We start from the raw sequence: 17,494 nt of genomic DNA on the forward strand, positions 1-17,494 counted from the left end.
AGAATTGTATTCTTTCGACAATAAAGCATATTCTGATTCTGATTCAACATTCCACATCATACGTTAACACTATAATTGAAAACTATAATTCAACTACGTCAGTATCATATACATCAAAGATTTTTCAGTTAGTAAGCCGAATAATCGCTGAACTTTGTGTATTTCCAGTTATTGGAGCGGCAAGGGGTTTCCTTGAGGTGTATGATATTTCTCCGGAACTTCTTATTCCAGTTGATTTCAATTTGAAGACATCTGATTTCTTCAAAAGAATTGCCGTAGCTACTGAAATTAGATTACACTATTTTGGAATAGTTCCATTGACCTTAGATATTAATCATTTACTACAGGTAATAAAATAGACCACCAATATTGATGGGTTGTGGACAATTTTGAGAATTTTTCAAATTTATTTCAGTTTATCACTGATGACCAATTCGTTAGAGGGATAACAGAAACGGTACGACTCGCATCAAATTTTACAACCGTTTATTTCTACAGATTTTCTTATGTGGGAGACTTAGGCCTGTATCCATCCCAGAAAAGAGTGCATGAAGGTGACTTATTTCTATTGATTATCAATATTGCAAATTCAGCATTCAAATTTATAGGTGTAGGACATACGGAAGAACTAAACTATATGTGGAACAGGGAAACAAATATCAAAAATCCATCCCAAGACGATTTAACAACACGGAGGAGGTTAGTTAAACTATGGACAAACTTTATGAAAATGTCGTAAGTACTGTTTATATTATTCATCCATTATCATTCACATTATACCTATCAAAGGCATATTTGTGTATGATTATAGAATACTAGATTTGATAAATTTCTAAATGACATATGTTTTAAATCAATTGAAAGATTTTATAAGACTTTTATTCTATAATAGTTCTTTTTTCACGTCTGACTAGTTCGATTCCCATTATTTTAACTCGCGTTAGAAAACCTGTTCATAATTATAGTCCCATAAAACGAATTACTTGTTAACATTTTCATATACAAAAATGTTCCATGTTCATTTTTTATTTTGTTATTAAGTATATCTATTGTGTAACGAAAATTAATAATTTGTCACAAGTATGTAGACCCTGTCAAAACTAGTAAGAGACTTGAGAATTCTATCTCTCTCTCTCACACATACACAGTCTCCTAACGAACGGGCATCTTTGGGTAGGTCCTAAGCTGAGATTTTGAAGACGCTTCCTAGATTCGACAAGCTGTAGATAATGTCAGTCACGTTACACTTTGAATTAACTATAAGAAAAGACATCTCCCCTTACGAAAACGACATCTATACAATCAGCAGAAGACTTCATCCAAAAACAACAAAGAATGTATGTGAGCCCAAAAAACTGAGATATTTCCTGATAATATAAATTTACTAAAAGCAAACTATGGAAAACTAATATGGTTTTTCACACGCTTTATATTAGCTTCACCTGTATGTATGTATATATGTTTGTTTCTTTGTAACTTTCAAGCTCGGGATCTGTATTGACAGAATAATCGGCATTATTGCTTGATCTATTCGCGGACAGATGGCACCGTACGTAACTCCTTGACATTTCTTGATCTATTCGCGGGCAGATGGCGCTGTACGTAACTATAAATTATTGCCTAATCTTTTCGCAGGCAGATGTCGATGTGCGTAACCTCCTTGATTACTGTGAGGCGACCAATTTGGGGATCATATTCGAGGCAAAAAGCTTCGGAACGAAATTTCGCAAACCAACATCGAACAGTGCGTTCATCAACACTATCATTGCCAAATGCCTGGTTAATTATTCGGCTATTTTGACAGCGCTTTGGTTCAATTTGATTTCGTAAAGAATAATTAGCCGAAAATCGCTCAACTACATCATATAGTACTAATAAGCTGAATAGGGGAAAAAATTGAAATTTTGAAAAAATAAACAGCATCAATGTATAGAGTACAAAATTCTCTATCGCCCACAATAAAGTAGATAATATATTTATTGAGATATGGAGCTACAAAAATACTTGATTTCAAAACTGACAAAACTTTCGAAACAACCTGACAGCATTGATCAATATTAACACAAACGTAGTTTGTTACATTATAAGTTTTCCATTCTTTTTTTTTTAATTCCTTCTGATCTGTTAATATTTGGGCAATTTTTTTGATTTGTCATAGTGTTTCCAATGATGATAATTTTTCTCCTTTTTTTAAATTTTTCTTCTGATGTTTTATAAATCCAAGAACACTGCGTAACAAAAATATTATTTTTCAGGGATCCTACTCCAGAAAGTGATGAACTTTTGCAGGATGTTCAATGGATTCCATCATCACCACAAAATAGTACCTACCTTGATATAGGAAAAAAATTAATCATCGGAAACGATTTAGAAAAATACAGTATTTCTTGGTGGAAAAAGCTGTACAAGAAATATGCAATACCCCCCCTCGACACCTATTAGTCAAAAACAAAAGATGTAAGAGAAATAAAAAATACAATATGATCATTCTCGGAGATATCAGACTTTATAAATATTACCTGGTGATATTTGCTACGAGGTGCAACTCAGCACTGCCATTTTCTCAATAAAGTGTAACCATTTTACATTTTACTATGTTTTATATTCATTCCAATTCAATATTTAGGTATACATTTTATGATACTCTTAACTTAAATTAGTTTCGAAGTGAGTGGGTCTATTCGACCTTCCACTGTTCCCTCAAAGGTTTATTCTGGCTCCAATGAATCCAGCTTCTTGGTTGTGGTTTTATCAGATGAGATGAGTGAAACTCTACCAAACTTGAAAACATGATTCGGTTTAACTCAGCAAATCAATATCTTTAACACATATTGTGTCGTTAGTTTCGAGGGCGCGCGGGTTACAGGGAAAGAGAACACCTGCGATAGACTGTGACTTCCCCTCCACCGACAGTGGCGCACACAATTAAATTGATTAGGTGATGATAAAAACAAATTTATGTGAAATTTTATGTATTAATGGAAACTTCGGAGATAGATATGATATTTTCATTGAATATATAATCAATAGTAATATTTTTTGGCATTCAAATAATAATTATAGAAAATATCCATTTTATCAGAAGAAATACAGAGACTGAAATCAACACGTTTCTGAGAGGAAACTGCTCGCTTTGATTCTGATACATACAAAATATAAACAATGAGTTTGTACTTGAGATGTTTGTTTCAATAAGATATGTTTTTCAATGCTCTTTGAGAGATTGTATCACCTTCATTGAATTCTTGAGTCGGTTCTGAAGAAAAAAAAAATTATGTTTTCACAATATTTTGAAACAGTAGAAGTTGCCGCATATTTAATACAGGAGAGTTTTATTAGATACCTGTATCGGTAGATATTTAGGAATTATTACGGATTCGATATGATCAATGCTTAACAGTACGGCCTAAGAATGTTCCCGAAAGTATTTGTTTTGAAGGTATTTTTATTTCGTGTAATTCGAAGTTTATATGAAAGTAGCTGTTTCGAGAGAGCTTTCCTTCCAGTTTATGTCTAAAAGTTACTTCTTTGCATGATCTGTACATCTTCGTATAGAGTTAATTTTTTTATAAATTGACATTTTTTTTGTATACAGATGGAAAAGTAGAAAACCAAACATTTTTTTCTCATAATATCAACCCTTGTTCACCCCCAATATAAAGATCTTTATACTATGGTTATTCATAAGAAATTGTAGAGATCTGCAATTAAAATAAATGAGTCCGTTGGAATTTCGAAAAATATAATTGTCTTTAACTTCTTTACAATTTGAATGTCAGCAAACTTTTACAAAGTTGATCGTCCAGTGAATAGTATCACACCATCGAGTTGAATGACATATTGGAATGGACGGTTGGCATGAAAGTTTACTTCTGGAGGCAAGGGGACTGATGGAGGGACCACAAAAACTGAAAAAAAAACATGGCAATAAGGCAAGTGTTATATTCCGAAACATTGGATGTCACCAGTGAGGATGAGAGTGTTTTACCCCTTTCATATACTACATTGTGTAGCAATCCCGTTAATTGTATCTGATACATTTCCACTATGAATGTTTGGAGTACAAACTGAATTGGAAAGAGTGTTTTGTATAGTTTATTGTTCATATAAAAGTAATTGTTTCAAAAGTATTTTTCTTTCTTATTTTTATGAAACTAGTTGTTTGGAGAGAGCTTTTTTTTCAGTTTGTGTCTGGAAGTTACTTCTTTGCAGGATCTACACAATTGCTTTCTTCCTTTCTTAGAAAGGTTCCCACATTTTTTGTATAAAGATGGAGTCGTAGAAAGCCAAAACCTTTCTTTCCCAAAAGTTAATCTCTCCTAACAATAATTAGTCGCTTTCGCAAACATCATACTCAAAATGTTTTCATATTTCTTAAAAAGTATGTTCAATGGGAAACAAGTTTGAATTGAAAATAAGTATACAAAATTCAAGTTCTTAATTCAACCGAAATGCGATTTTGCTTATATTTCATAAATTGATATCGCCCCCAAAATATCAACCAAAAAATCTTCCGCCAAATAAAACAGCTTCGTCCTTCATTATGAAGTAGACAAAGGGGTGATGAGCATGGAAGAATCCAGAAGGTGGCGGCGGCAATGATTCTGCGAAGATGCGAACTGAAACAATAATCAAGTGTTTTTCCAAACCTACAAAAAATGTCATTCTGTGATGAGTATTTGTTTATTAACTGAAAATTAAGCTGTTAGTAGCGATCCCTACGTAATTACATGCAATTGTAACTCCTGAGAGACATGCGTGAAGGAATTGAGGATCCTTCTCATGCTAAGAAACAGACACCAAAGTTTCAGAATGCATTCTGAACATTTCGAATCAAATAGTCTGAGGAAGTGGGAAATCAATGATTGCTGTACTGACAAAATGGAACTCAAATGTACTTGTGTAGCTCAAGTATATTTTTATCTACTTTAATGTCATTCTCTCACCATCGAAATGAAGACCATCCATTCCGTTTCAGGTGAATAATCTTCTAGCTCTGAGAATTATTACGGAATCGATATACTGGATAGAGCATTTTCACAATCTGGACTCGAAATTATTCAATGTGAAGTATTCGGTACATTTTTTCTTTTTTTACATCTTTTGTTGTGGAATTGGCCGCGGTGGTAGTGTTAGGAATCACACGTTAAAAGGTAAGACCTCGTTAGTCCTTAGCTCGCACAAGTTTCTCAACTTCTGTCTGAGTTGTCGTTCGTATGGGGGCGGCAGCTGATTAACGGCAAAACGGATTTTAAACAGATTTTTTAAACATGACTTATTGTCAACCATATTTGCTGGTTCCACTCCCAAAATAAATGAGTGGGAGAGACTGTTAGACGCTGTCTGTTCAAAAAATAAGGTGAATTTTAATTTTTCTCAAAAAATATTTATTTATTCATCAATTTTCATATTGCCCCTTTCAAAATAGTCTCCCTTAGATATAATACACCTGTGTCAGCATTTTTCCAATCCTCGAAGAAGTTCAGCAACTCCTCTTTAGTGATTCGACGATTCTCCATAACAATTTTCTTTCCTTTCTCAACATTTTTATTGGCTGTTGTTGTGCTGGGGAATCCAGAGCGAGCGTCGTCTTTCACATCTTCTCGACCTTCTGTGAAGAGCTTGTGCCACTCGTAAACATTTTTCTGACTCAGAGTACAATCACCGTATGCCACTGTCAACGTTTCAACTATTTTGAGCACTTGATTCTATTTTTTACACAAAATTTGATGCAAATTCTTCGATCCATTTTTTTTATCTGAATCATCTTTCAAAATCTACATTTTTATTTTTTGAGTTATTTCATCAACATTTAGTATTGAATTAAGGTACGTTTAAAAATAAAAAAACTTTTTTTTTTCTACAACTTCTTCATCAATACCTATATAAAAACAGTAACTTCCGAAAATGGAAGTGAGCTCAATGATCTGAAGTCTAAATTGTTTTCAGTGCATTACTAAACAAAATAATAAATGAATTTTTTCAAATTTTTTTTTAAAGAATGGTAATTGAGAATTTGAAACTATGTTCAGCATTGAACTTTCAATAGAAGTATAATCTCTAAAAATGAAGCATTTGACATCCTTCGTTATTTCTACTCTTTCCGACACAAAAACATCTACTCGAAAAACATGTTACACCAACAGAATTGGTGTTATTCTAGGATGAAACTGGAGGAAATAGGTATTTTTCTTCTGCTGCTTTCCAGTTCGTTCATCTTCACTCTTATCAACCCATTGCACTCTCAACTAATCAAAAATTTCAGGTTCTCGAAGTAAGTAGATAAATGTTTCTTTCAGTTCATAAATCATTGTTTCCATAAATACAAACTTTATTCATTCACCATTCAGGAAATCTGCTCTATAATCAGTATAGAAAAATGAATTACAATCGTGGTAATCGCAGATATTGAATATGTATCGTTAACATCTCAGGAAGTAGTTGAAATCAGAGCTTGAAAATGAAGCAGTTGTTCTTACACGAGACGCTTGGGCAGAAAAAGGCGATAACATCTCCCCTTACGAAGCTCTACTTACGAATGTCAATGATAAATGAGACTCCCGTAGATGAGTCGTTGCAAGACAAGGCAACTAGGTGAAACAAAAGCCCAAAAATAAACAATTTCACAGGGCTGTTTCTACCCATCAGAGGTGCCATCATCGATAGTGCTAGGGTGAACCATAAATATATCATTGGACATAATTGTCATTTGAGGACAGGCCTCAACAGAAGACGTTTCCGTTTACGAAACTCTCGATATGTGATCGTCAGAAGACTTGATCCAGGAATACCGGCATCTTTGCATGACACTAGGTTTTTAGATGCTTTCGAGAGTTTAAGAATAGGAAAGTGTGGAATGAGAACTATGAACGGTGACACTCTGTTGAAATTTGCGAGAATTTCGAAAAGTATATTCTCCGCAAATTTCTACCCGGAATCATTTGTCTCCTTAACTTGGTGAAACGCGCGTCGAGAAGAGTATCGCATTTCTGGTGATTGGGAAAAGTATTTGTTTTCTGATGTAAACGGTCAATTCAACTGTAATATTCGTGGATTCGGTTTTCTGAACCCACAGATGGTGCCATATCTCAGGAAAATATTTGAAATTCTCGTTTAGTTTCATGAATATTCCATATAATTTCAAGTGTTCATTCACATTTTATCATGTTTGAATTATAAAGTATTTTTCAAAACCGTTACTAGTATTTTGCACAGTTCATCCGAAGAATCTTCCGCCGAATAAAACAACTCTATCTTTCACGATAAAGTAGACAAAGGGATGATTAGCATAGAAGTATCCAGAAGGAGGCGGCGGCAGTGATATTGCCATGATTCCAACTGAAAAAAAAAATACAAATGAGTGTTTTTAATACAACGAAAATATATAAATATTATTTGATCAGTAGATGAAGAGTAAAATTAGCGTATTAGTATAATCAACCATTTTTCCAAACTTGATGATTTTTACTGGAACCTCTGGCGTAAAATGAATCTATGGAAAACACTTTCCCAACACCAGAACAAAATTGCGGTTTCTCGACGCGCGTTTCGCTTACCAAGTTAGTGTCCTCGGGAAATCATTACGACTAAATTTTATTAACATGTTTTTATATGCTAGTGGCCTAACTACTATCTGTTAGTAGTACCTAACTACTATAATAACAGGTAGTAGTTAGGCGATACTAACCGCTAGTAGTTCGGTACTACTAACAGGATAGTTCGTAAAATGAATCTATTGAAAACACTTTCCCAATAGCAGAATAGGAGATCATTATGATCTTCTGTTCTGGTATTGGGAAAGTGTTTTCAATAGATATTTTTCTCTAAACCGTATTTAGAAAAAAGTAATGACGTATTTCAATAAACTTTGAACAACAGGTGAAGAAATGAGTCGGTTATTTGCATACTTATTCGATATTTGTCCTCATCATTCCAAATTCGATAATTCACTTTCTCTACATCATCGTAGAGAATAGTAGATCTGAACCTTTCATATTGATAATCAGAAGAACATAACTGATGTTTGAATCACGTTTTTTTTTCAAAATTGCATTGACACGTAGTTAATGGAAAGCTTTTATCTTGAGTAACTATTATCCCTGATCTCAATGTGGCAGTGGTATGAAATGGTTGCTCGTCGAGGAAGTTTGTCTAGCTGAAGCTGAGACTAGCTATTTGACAAATGGGAGGAGCTAGAGTTGGCAAAACTCGTAACGGATGATCTCCATTTTCATTGAAACTATTGAAAAAAGATATCCCACCTTACAGGGTCGTACCAGCTGTATTAGTCGTGGTGGTATTAGCCAGCCGGGCTCTATCCTGTGAACGTGCTCGTTACACAACTGCGTGGACTCCATAAAAAGATATCTCTGACTTGTTGAGAGCTACACCCCGCTGAGGATTTTATCCCTGCCGCTCGGTCAGGGTTCCTCACACTACCGTATATGTCACCAATCCTACCTATCCCCGCCTTGTGACGAGTTAGCCCCACTGGGGACTTTCACTCATTTTCGTGGGGCGGATCCCTCACACTACCGCTGGGACCCTAGACCCAAACTATTTGTGGCTTGTCAAGAGCTACTACCCGCTCGTGGTCAGAACCACTACACTACCGCATGGGTCCCCAATTCTATTTTTCATCTCCGCCTACTGACGAATTTTTCCTATTTTCGTGGGGCGGGTCCCTCACACTACCGCATGAATCACATACTGAAAATATCCCCGTCTTGTCAAGAACTACTACTCCCTGCTGACGATTTTATCCCTGTCTCGTTGTCAGGGGCCCTCACACTACCGCATTGGCCTCCTATCCAGTTTTTTTAAACGGTTTTATTTAGCTGGTCCGTTTGTTTGTTTGGGTCCAATTTAGTAATTGAAATGATACCTACAAAATTAACTATATCACACAGATTGGAATAGTGAAAAAACAAAAACTGATTCATGAGTTGTGAGAAATTCAATTATAAATTGAGCCTAATACATACCATTTCTTATAAAAATTTGATGGCTCCCAAGAATATCACATTTCCGCTGAGCCGTATGAAGAAGAAGAAAGAATGATCAACATGAAATGATTTTGGTGGGAATCTATAAACATTTCCTCTCCTTTGGTAAATCTTGACTGAAAGTAAAAACAAAGACTGATTATGAGGTAACAGTTTCAGGTCACCTAGGAAAACCTAATCAATGAACTAACGACTGATTTGTGTATACTATTTTTTCCTAAATGGAATGTTATGAGTTTAAATTATCAACACTCAAGTAAAGAAATGAGAAGTTATCATAATTCCTAATGATATAAAAATATTACTCATTTTACTGCCATTCTGCGAAAACCATATTTTTTTAAGAAAAAATACAATCACTACAGGAAAATCCATGAGTATAAGCGATCTACATTGAATTTTAATCGCTGGAGATTAAATTCATTGGAAAAAACGTTCTCGGGGATTTTATTTCACATAAACGCAGTTCTCCAAATGGAAGAGTTCTTGAACAGTGAAGTTCGAGGTGTACTGAGTTGAACCTCAAAACGATGAGCAGCCACAGTCCGTCGCGTATTTCTGATATGTACCGCTCTTGGTGAAATCAAATGTGCCAAGTTACTTGAACAAGAGAGACAAATCTCCTACCTTCCTTCGATGTTTCAGATTATCAATGTTTTTCATAAGTGAATTATTGGAAATAAGAGTACTGGGTTGAGATGTGAAAATTTATTCCTTTTCAATTACAAAATTTTACATACAGAGTAATCTTTCTTGTTGAAGTACTGTAAAAGTAATTCGTGAATGATTCAACGTTTATAGGAGCCAACAAATAAAATCATTCCATGGTGTTTAATCGAATATAAAAAGGGGCGATCAGCATAAAACGGAATGGATTTGGAAAAATAATCACGTCCAGATCTGAGTTCTATCAAGTCTGAAAAAGAAAATAAAGTTTCACAAATTGTGAAATTGAAATTAAATTTGAAATCTAAAATCCCTTGAAAATTTACTGAAATCGTCATGTTATTAGCAACGTTGATGGCATGAATTGGTTATTGTCAAGCATTCGACTATGTTAACCATGAAAAAATATTATAATTCTTAGATTTGAGATATTTGATGATTAGATTTTGGCGAAATTGAATATTACTATCATTAAAGTCCAAAATGAAAACAAACTGACGAATCTAAAATGACCAAATTATATTCTGTCACGTTCTTCAGTTGATTTCTCTAATTAAACATTTTATGCCGTGGATACTTTTATTCACATTTCAGTATACCCAAACTTTGATTATATCATGTTTTGCCTATTATCAAAAAGAAAATTATTTAATTGCAGGTTTTCCCGGGTTTTTCTGCAGCTGAAAAAGCAAATGCGCCACTGAAATCGATGAAGTCACCCCGGAGCGCCAATTAATGTTTATTATTCTTTTTATTTTTATCGTTGTTGTCTTCAATATAATCAATTTATAATTTTCAGCATCTATCTTTTCAACGTTTGATGCGCAATAAGTACGTCATATATTCAAAGCACAGTGGAGTGTGTAAAGTGAATACCTATATGAGTAAGGAATGATGTTAACAATTTTCACCATACTCAAAATTTCTGTCATATTTTGTACGTACTTTTCGAGACGTAAATATGACTCAGGCTACTTTATTTACCGCCATATAGGGTCTTCCAACAGGGACTTCCGAACTTTGACAATTGATATGGCTATCTTATCGAATCCGCATCTGGGGGATGAATTTGAGTCCACTGGTTTAGTAAAAAATCGACTAACCCCAGTACTCAACGGAACGCAAGATCTGCCGAAAACACCGCCGCTGTCTGTGAGAGTGTGCAGGAGAATCCGAGACAGTCGATTTCGCGTCGTTCACAAGAACTCGTCCTTTCGCAGACCATAACTTAGCGAATTTTGCGTCGTGACTTGGGCCTGCAACCGAATAAAATTCAACTGACTCAGGAACTGAAGTTGAAAGACCATAGACAACGATGTGTGTTCGCTGGATGGGCTCCGGAGCAGTTGGCAATTGACCCTAATTTTCATTGAGAAATCATCTTCAACGATGAGGCCCATTTCTGGATGAATGGGTATGTGAACAAATAAAATTGTCGAATTTGGGACGATACCAAGATCCAAAAGCGTCTAATACATCCCGAAAAAGTCACGGATTGGTGTGGATTTTGGGCGTCAGCGTGGACATGGTCATCTCACGTGGATGTGACGTGACCTGGCTACCGAGATCGTGAGATTTGACCCCATTGGACTTTTTCTTGTGGGGTTTTCTCAAGTCGAGTCAAGTCAAAGCCAACATAACCATACCATCGGTCAAATTCAGCCTGATTTATGTTACAGAGTCATGGAAAATTGGACGTTTCAGATGCGATCCATCCCAAGAAGCCGTGGCGGACATTTGAACGATGTTATATTCCAAAAATTATGGCATCAACAGGTCTTTCGAACGAATGAGAATTGTTGATGATATCTCACACACACACCTTGTTTTATATTAATTTAAAGATAGGAAGTGCTTATTGAAAGACCCTTCATTTGAAATTCTTAAAACTAACATATTAAAAAAACAAAAAATTAACAAAAAAAGTAGTGGGAATATATGTCCAAAATATGTACAATATGTGAGAATGTGTAGTATGTGAAGTTATGATTTTTTTAATGCATCGGAAATCAATCTTATCAAATATATTACATCATAGATCATCATAGAACTTTCCAAAACGCTCAAAGGTGCGAATTCGTTTCCTCCTTTTCATAAAAGAGGATGTCTGCATCTCCACTCACAAGCGATTTTGGTGAAATTGGTGACACGTGTGAATCATTGTATTCGTGCCACGTGCCAGTATAAGGATGTCTGCAGAATGCTGTATAATGTCCGCTGTATGGAGACTCACTGTGATGCGAAAGTGCATATAAATTATAACGACAAGGAGTCAAATTGTCTGCTGCATAATTGTTCGTATCTAATCCATTCAGAAGAAATTCGATGGCAACATTCAACTTGCCTCTAAATCTTTCTGTCCAAGAAAATCTTCTAAAATGAATGACTAAAATACGGGAAACTTATGGATCGAAAGAGACTTTGTACATTTTCTTCTTTCCTTGCAACTTGAACACGTCGGTTTCTCATGTCCATCCAAAGTTTCCTCTCTCGTGAAGAAATCCAAGCACTGTGATAAACTGCAATTGGCCAGTTCTTTGTGGTATGGGGAGTGACAAATCCCAGAAAGGATCAAAGGTTACAGATGAGTGTCCACAATGTGTGCAATTCATCGTGGATTTTAATTGACCAACGAAATTATCTACAATCTTAGAGTTATATGTACTTAAATAAATCAGCCATGACTCTTGTGCTTTTCCGCTGTAGCTCAATTTTTCGTTAATATCCGTTAAGGTCGGTTTAGATTTCTCAATAATTCTATCATGTCATCATGTAAACCTTCTAAAAGATAACAAAGGAACTCCTGGGCTTCTTGATACGCGTGACTCATGAATCGAGGGGCAAAACTCTGAATCTGACTCTATCAAATTAGTATTCTGACTACAATTCCTTGATAACTTCTGTGAAAGCTTTGATTAAAGCACCCTCCGTACTAGAAATATTGTATCGATATCTTTCATGTACTCATCCTTTTTCAAATATTCCAGTAACCATCTCGTACTCGATAAACATTGGATTATACTGTTCATAAAACAGGTTATAAATCATTTAATGAACATTGTGAAATATTGTTAATGTTACTTTTAATGTAAATTCGATTGTCACCATTTTTTCCATGTATGCCAATTTATTTCAGTGTATGTGATAAAGTGATCCCCTTGCAAGAGTTGGAGAAAAGAAATATTCCAAAAATAGTCATTAAAGAAACAGCTGATTTTACATAATATTGTGTTCACATTAGATTGTAAGTGCAATTGAAGTTTAATGCATTATAATTCAAGTTTCTTGGCGAACGATCTCCTTAGAGTGGCAACTTCTCCCCAGTCTCCCCTAATTAGAGCGGATATTTTTACCAATTAATTTTTATTGTTGTTTTTTTTTATCGTTTTATAATTTCACAAATGAAGTTACTATTCAAAATATTCGCTAAAAATTTAGAGCAACTTTTTGGTTACAGCTGAAATTATATAAAAATGTTGAATCTATATTTCACTCGTATTTCATAATAAGATCTCCAAATGAGTGTTTTCTATTGTATACAATTCTTCTTTTAAGGAAATTCATCGTTTATCATCAAAATATCTATCACTGCTCATCGCAGGTTCAACTCAGTAGGTACTTCTCGAACTCCACTGTTCAAGAACTCTTCCATTTGGAGAACTACGTTTATGTGGTGGAAGAACGTTTTTTTCAAATGAATTTATTTATTTATTTATTCACGGGTAACTCCCATTTAATATAAGTTATACAAATATCAGATTGTTAACACAAATCTTATCTAATTTAATTATAAGTAATAACAATTTAAACAGTTATAGTAGAGAATTGAAATGAAGCGAGAATAAAAGTAAATGACAGATGCTAGCAATTTAAGAATAAGTATATCTTAACTTATTTCTAAGAATATCCTCGGAAATATGAAAGAGATCGAATTTTGTATTATTCCCGTTTATGACTATTCTTGATAAAGGAGAATGCATTCCATAGTTACACCTATGGTAATCTATTGCAAAGGTTAGATTATTTCGTGTTTTTCTAGAGGGAACATGAAGATTTACTTGGGTAAGAAGAGTTGAGCAATTAATTCTAAAATTAAGCAGCTACAATATTCTGTAATCGATCTAACCAAAGCGAAATACAATAACTTGATAGAATTAATGTTGGTGAAGTCTTTTGTAGTCCTGCATACAAAGCCTAACATTTTCATTGCTTTGCTAGAGATCTGTTCATAATGCTGGTGAAAATCCATTTTGACATCCACCACTACACCAAGATCTTGTATGGATTTCACCGATTCTAATAGTTTGCCTGCTATAGTATACAATCATATTGTTGTGATGAGTAAGTGATCTAGAAAAAGACATACTTTTGCATTTAGACACATTCACGTCCATATCATTGTCTACACACCATTCAGTAAAAGATGTAATGTCATTCTGAATATGTTCGTAGTCAACTGTGGATACAATGGTTTTGAATATTTTCAAGTCATCAGCAAACATTAATACTTCAGAATGACTAATTTTGGTTTTGATATCGTTGACAAAGATATTAAATAGGAATGGCCCTAAATGGATTCCTTGTGAAACTCCTGAGCTAACCGAGATTTGTTGAGATGTAAATCCTTTAATTTTTACAACTTGTGTTCTGTTACATAGATAATTTGTGAGCCATTTCAATAAATTCCCAAAAAAACCGATTGCCTCCAATTTTGCACCGAGAATCCTGTGATTAACTGTGTCAAATGCTTTGGAAAAATCTGTGTATATCACATCCACTTGCTGTTTTTTCTCCAAAGCATTTAAGATATACTGAGAGTAGAGCAACAAATTAGTATTGGTCGATTTGCCCTGGCAAAAACCATGTTGCTCATCAATTATAACCTGATTCAGAGGGGTCTTTATATTATCGCATATGATGCTTTCCATCAATTTAGGTATATCACTCAATATGCTAATGGGGCGAAAAAGTTTTATGTTTGCTCTGTCTCCAGATTTATATATAGGCGTTATGTAACTCGATTTCCATACAAGAGGGACCTCACCTAGACTGAGTGAAGCTGTAAAAAGCAAAAATAGTGTTTGTCAGAGTAAATCTACAATTTTTCAATAACATTGTTGTAATACTGTCAGGTCCTGGACCTTTATATGGATCCAATTGAGATAATTTATTACAAATAATTTCCAAACTAATTGCACAACTATTCATTTCCACAGTCTTATCAGTGGTGAAGGTTGGAATTTCATCAACAGTATCAGGCTTGTACAAAGATTGAAACTGTTGTGCGAATGCATTTGCAATATCATTACCATTGTCGTAGGTCAAATTATCACCATTATCTCCAGCCATTCAAATTGCTACTTCCGCACGGGCACCGCCCTTAAAGCGCCTTAAGGATTTTTCTGTAGTCCTTAAAAAAAAATTGAAATCAACTCTCTAACTCTCTACCTTATTAGTTTCTGAAATGCTTGTGTGGGGTGGTATGTCACTTCCAAGTCAGTGTTTAACTAAAGTAAATCATCTCAGTAATGTTCCCCTATAATTTTCCGAATATCTTTAACGATTTTCAAATATAATGATACCTTTTCACGTTGAGGCTAGATATTATCTAAATCAATGTGGATACTTGAAGGTGTTGCTGTTTCATTGTTTGCAGTTCAGGCATTGTGAATTTCGTGCTCTAATTTTTCTTTCGCATTTTCAAGGTGTAGAAGTTGCTTCAAAAATATTCTACTTGTTCGGATACCAATTTTGAGTTTTATTGTCAGATTCTAATTTGCCCAAGTCAGAACAATATTAGTCAAATTATCTAAAAAAACAATTCGTTCGGGCCAGTCTCAATACCCTACACAGTAGGTTAATGGACTGACACCTACCAGAAAACAACTACTCCCCTGGCTAATACCACGAAGGGCGTTGGATTATATCCGACAGGTGTCAGTGCAGGATTCTTCACTGAAGTTATTCCTGCATATGCTGTTGGAGATACTACAACTGCCACAATAGAGTTTCATTTATTGGAACACACTTGCAGACCGGTTTCGGGCTGTTTGGCCACTCGTCAGTGCAAGGTAGTGTCTATCATCAACATAAAGTCGATGATTTCCGATAATTGAAAATCGAATTCCGTCAGAGTATCATTCCTCGAACTAAGCTGAAGCATACAACAAACAACAGGTTTGTCATCGCCCCATCTGCCTGTGAACGAGGTAACCAACTGTGTAGAGTGTTGAGACTGGCCTGGATGAATTGTTCTTTTAGATGAATCGCCAGTCTTCAAGTATGCCCACTGAATATACGTGAAACAATATTAGTCGTCGATATAGCTACATCGTAAGTACATGTGGGGTACACAATGCAAAACACAAACACAGCGACACTTTATTGTCGATAATAATTAAAGAAAGTAAAAATATTGGAGGATTAACTCATTTCATCCATCGACTTCGCAAAGTCTACAGAGAAAAATTGAAATGCAGGAACCGAAATCAGATTTTCGAATCTTGGGCAAGATTTCACACAAAAACCACAATTTTTATTGAGAAAATGTAAATTTTTGAACTTTTGAGTAGGTACCTATGTTTATTTTCAAAATGAGGGATAATAAATGACTCTGGATTTCTATACTGATTACTTTTATTGTTTCAACAAATGATTTTGTCAGAAAAGTTTTTGAACGCCACAAATTCCTAACCATATTTTAATCTATTGAGTCTACTAACAGAATTGAACGTCCTGAAAAATTATGAAAAATCAGAACATGTACTTTTGAAAGTATTCAAACAAAGCGTCCTGAAAACAATATTAATCCATCCTTGGCAATGAAATAAAAAAAGGGTTGACGTGCATGGAAGGATTTCGGAGGTTGCTGGTACACTGCAGATAATTTATTAACAGCCACAACTGAAAATCAAAAGAAATATTGTATATAACATTTTTGAAAAGTATCAGCACTCAATCATTACTAGGTACCTACATCAGTTCGTCAAATAGAAACTGATACATGACATGAATAAAACGTTCTAATTGAATGTTGATATTACTTTATTCTATATATAATAATTATATTATAGCTTCCGAAAATCAAATATAGAATGTCAGATATTAGCGAGATACATGTCCTGCAAATAGTATAATGCCATCCTTGACAATGGAATAGGAGAACGGATGATCTACGTAGAACAATTGTGGAGGTTGTCGGTAATCATGTATAATTGAAAAGTATGGCACCATCTTAACTGAAATAACAGAAATTCCCAAGTTATGAAACTATTCAGAAATGTTAGATGTAATTAATTAAATTCAGCTGCTGTGCGACACAAAAAATTCATCTGTTTGAAAAACCTGTACTCCAAAAGACATCGGAAAAATTAATTTTATGCTTAACCGACAAGAACAAGAACCACAACGCGTGTTTCGCCATACAATATCTTCCTCAAGCGTTTTCATACTGATTTAGTTCTACTTGATTTGTGCCTCATATAATAGCAATTTGAATCATATGACCTTCTACCCAAGTAATGACTAATAATTCTACTCGGTTTTAGATAACAACTAATTGAAAAATTTCAATTATGAAAGAAAATTATATCTACTTAATAAATGGACATTTACAATTACCTAAGTTCACTAAAAACTATTAAAAATTTTGAAAAGCATAGAAGAAAGCACGAGTGGCTGGCTTATTCGGACCACGAATAAAGCCAATTGAAAAAAAAACGCGTTTCCTTTCATAGGCCCGGGACTTTTCTGGCCAGGTGTTATATACTCCTTCACTATTATTAATTCACCTGTTTATTTGAACAACGATTTTTCTGTGACAT

At 34.6% G+C, this 17,494-nt stretch overlaps 2 protein-coding genes across 11 annotated transcripts in view; one reads left to right on the forward strand and one right to left on the reverse strand.

Annotated features, from left to right (window-relative positions):
- LOC111504804 (carboxylesterase 1D) overlaps window positions 1–10,671 on the forward strand; it is a 30,440-nt gene extending 19,769 nt beyond the window's left edge. Inside the window, exons 8-12 of one of the 2 annotated variants that reach the window (XM_074178681.1) lie at window positions 169–347; window positions 416–554; window positions 609–735; window positions 2,256–2,457; window positions 10,330–10,671. In XM_074178681.1, the coding sequence (XP_074034782.1) occupies window positions 169–347; window positions 416–554; window positions 609–735; window positions 2,256–2,442 (632 nt within the window). In that variant the 3' untranslated portion in view covers window positions 2,443–2,457; window positions 10,330–10,671. Of the gene's footprint in view, window positions 1–168; window positions 348–415; window positions 555–608; window positions 736–2,255; window positions 2,593–10,329 lie in introns of those variants that run through there. The other variant, XM_074178679.1, reaches the window with a different exon arrangement.
- The window catches only part of LOC111504806 (antichymotrypsin-2), an 80,570-nt gene continuing 66,801 nt past the window's right edge, over window positions 3,726–17,494 (reverse strand). Inside the window, exons 7-8 of one of the 9 annotated variants that reach the window (XM_074178685.1) lie at window positions 8,985–9,121; window positions 3,726–3,908 (exon numbers count right to left, since the gene is read on the reverse strand). In XM_074178685.1, the coding sequence (XP_074034786.1) occupies window positions 8,991–9,121 (131 nt within the window). In that variant the 3' untranslated portion in view covers window positions 3,726–3,908; window positions 8,985–8,990. Of the gene's footprint in view, window positions 3,909–4,423; window positions 4,620–7,112; window positions 7,339–8,984; window positions 9,122–9,698; window positions 9,922–16,289; window positions 16,575–16,697; window positions 16,910–17,494 lie in introns of those variants that run through there. The other 8 variants (XM_074178686.1, XM_023159500.2, XM_023159507.2 and 5 more) reach the window with 8 other exon arrangements.

Source organism: Leptinotarsa decemlineata, unplaced genomic scaffold (genome assembly GCF_025532065.1).
Source record: "Leptinotarsa decemlineata unplaced genomic scaffold, Ldec_3_MD MMD2_tig00004307_RagTag_RagTag, whole genome shotgun sequence".
In the NCBI taxonomy this organism is placed as follows: Eukaryota; Metazoa; Arthropoda; class Insecta; order Coleoptera; family Chrysomelidae; genus Leptinotarsa; species Leptinotarsa decemlineata.